Raw genomic sequence first — 2847 nt, 5'->3', positions numbered from 1 at the left:
CATATATATATAGGAGGTTACTCAATTCGACATGTATATATATATATATATGACATGTATATATATATACATGTCGAATTGAGTAACCTCCTCCTTTTCGAAGTCGGTTAAAAAGATGTACTAAACTTACCAAGCTGTGATTGATGCGTCGGTGTGGGAGCTGGTCTAACTTTATCTGGGGGACACCTTCTGGTGGCAGCTACGGTGGCAGGTAAGGGTATACTGGTTCCACCGCCAGGACCGCCACCTGCCCCACCGCCGGCCGACTGCTTATTGTACGGAGATGGCAATCTGAAACAAAGAGATCGATTCAGAAAACAACGTTTCAACGGAGTCGTTACTGTCATTCAGACAAATCATTCCCCGTTCGAACGACACTCGAACTATAATTACGCAGCCATTCCGAGAAAAAACGCCTTGGCCAGAAGAATAGTAATAAATAAACTGCGGATCTTTATGCAAAATAAAATCTTTGTAAACGTGCCTACAAAAATTCAACCTAAATAGGAATTTATTTTATTCTACAAATATTATAACACGAACTTTACTTTCAATCTTTCTTATATTCTTGCATATCGTTCGCATTTTGTAAGTTCTTGCACATTAGAATTTCGTATAAATGCACAAAGATCCGCAGTCTAGTAATAAACGATACAAATAATCGTTAAAACGTGTTAAATATGAAATAATAAATGTCTATTGATTTCTTAAAATGTATCGCGAATAAACGTTTTTATAAATCATTTTTTCAAGAATTTAGAACGGTTTCCTATGGAGAGCCCTCTCGGACAGATGCACATTTTCCACCAAAATCAAAAAGGTGAGCCGATTCTCATATCTCGATAGCTTAGCGTTCGTGGCAATAGAATACTAAGAAAGCATCTCGAGTTGCTGATAGATACTAAAAAAAAGGCCTCGAGTACAAAGATTTAACTACTTCATATTTTCCTCTCCTAACAGTCGTCGCTGATAATGTTGAGTCGACATTAAATATATACAAAGAGACGAAGACAAAAATAATTTTTAAAATAATACAATATTTTTAAAATAATACGATATTTTAATTTTCAAAATGATACACTATTTTTATGCTCGAAAAATTGAACGTGACATATTCGTCAATCTCGATGGACGTACGAGTGCTGACACATGAGGTTGCTATCGCGTTACGGCCATTGGCCGCGTGTTATTGTTCCAGGATCTGGGCGAAACTCTCTTTCCGAGAACTGTTTGTTTTTCAAAGACCTCTCTGTATTTCCATCTCTTTGGTCGTAGCAAATGAAATCAAAAACCATAGAGCGTACGATGCATTTCATGCAGTGATGGGTAGAATTCTGTTTGAAAAATAGACGAATAGAAACTACCTTTAACGATTTGTTCCCAACGTTTATTCGTCTGAATAGTTATTCGGGTGAATTGATATTCATCCAACGAGAAACTTATTTTGTTTGCACAATCGTACGACGGTTGAACAAAAAAATGAATCAAAATGCGCACCACGTAAAATGTTCAGAGTTAAAAATATATTCAAAGTAATTTCTATTTTCTTGTTCGACAAATCGAAAAATTACCAATAGAAATCCCTTGAGATTATGAAATTACTCTGCGGTGTAATTTATTTATCTCTGTGCGTTTCGATCCGAAACGAAATCTGTTTTTCACAAGTATTATAATTAAATTATTTTTCAGCTAAAATGAAAGGAAACAATAAACGTCGTGAAACGTAAACCAAGTCATTCTTAATTATCTTCTAATTCTTCTTAATTATCGACTAACATTTTAAACGCCACTTTCCCATGTACAAGAAATTTCGTTTATGTTATTTATCAAATAAAAATGTAGAAATTAGTAGGATGTCCTGTCTCTCTGTCCCAACTGTGCGAAAATATTAAAATAGTTTAACGGTGAATATTCAGACCCTACTTTTTCATATATTTCCCGAAAAAAAATATACGTTTACACGGATGTCCGCGGTCTATTAATTACTTTCCTCGCTGCGGAGCGAACACTGGCAAATTGAACGAGAGAACAATTCGCGGCATCCTATTAGCGGCCCGTCAAAATTCCTAACAGGAATTCCATCGCGAAGGCTCTCGTAAGCATGCAACCGGATCGCGTGCCAAAAACGCGTACTTTCGTTCGAAAACGAGAGTGAAAAGGGTGCAAGCATCGGGGCAACAAGAGAGAAGAGAGTAGAAAGAAAAAGAAGAAAACTTCACGAGGGCGTTAACGTTGCCCAAAGAAAACGCTGGTAAACGAGAGCACTCAGGGCCGGGGTGGGGCGGGGCGGGGCGGGGCGGGGCGGGGAGTGTGGGGGGGTGGGGGGCACAGACTCGTTGGTGGTCGTTTCGTGCTCGTGTCCCGTGTCGCGCACCGTTCCCTTCGATGGATTTCTTCTCTTCTTTATTTTTTTCTTCTTTTCAACCGTCGTCGTACTCTTCTTTCCGTCGTGACGAAGGGTGCCGCGAATTCGGCCTGCACAGGATTCTCTTTGAATCACGCAGTTGGAGACAGAAGGGTGATACAAGCTTCGGTAACAAGCATGACGAATAATATGGGAGAAGTAATTTTTACGCTCAACGCCTTACAGACTTGGTCGAAATTAACCCTTATCGGTCGTAAGTCACCTCTCACTTGACAATAGTACTTTGTTGCTGCGCGCAGTGGTTCAAATGACCCGAAAACCCGGACAAAATGTCTATGGAATGCTCTGATCTGTATGAAACTTCGTATACTGGGATTTTTTAGTTCGCTAATTACGAATCTGTAATCGAAATTTAAAAAATCAAAATGGCGGATTCAGTATGGCCGACTCGTATGCCAAAAAGTTCTTAAATTTGAATGAAA

General features: G+C 39.0%; 1 protein-coding gene across 1 annotated transcript in view; it reads right to left on the bottom strand.

The window, feature by feature from the left end:
* LOC128876645 (protein sickie) overlaps nt 1-2847 on the bottom strand; it is a 209691-nt gene that overhangs the window by 138599 nt on the left and 68245 nt on the right. Inside the window, exon 5 of the mRNA XM_054123172.1 lies at nt 131-291. Within this exon, the coding sequence (XP_053979147.1) occupies nt 131-291 (161 nt within the window). The remainder of the gene's footprint in view (nt 1-130; nt 292-2847) is intronic.

This window comes from Hylaeus volcanicus, chromosome 1, assembly GCF_026283585.1.
Source record: "Hylaeus volcanicus isolate JK05 chromosome 1, UHH_iyHylVolc1.0_haploid, whole genome shotgun sequence".
Taxonomy (NCBI): Eukaryota; Metazoa; Arthropoda; class Insecta; order Hymenoptera; family Colletidae; genus Hylaeus; species Hylaeus volcanicus.
The sequence above is the reverse complement of the archived record's forward strand: the minus strand, read 5'-3'. Positions and strand labels throughout refer to the sequence as shown.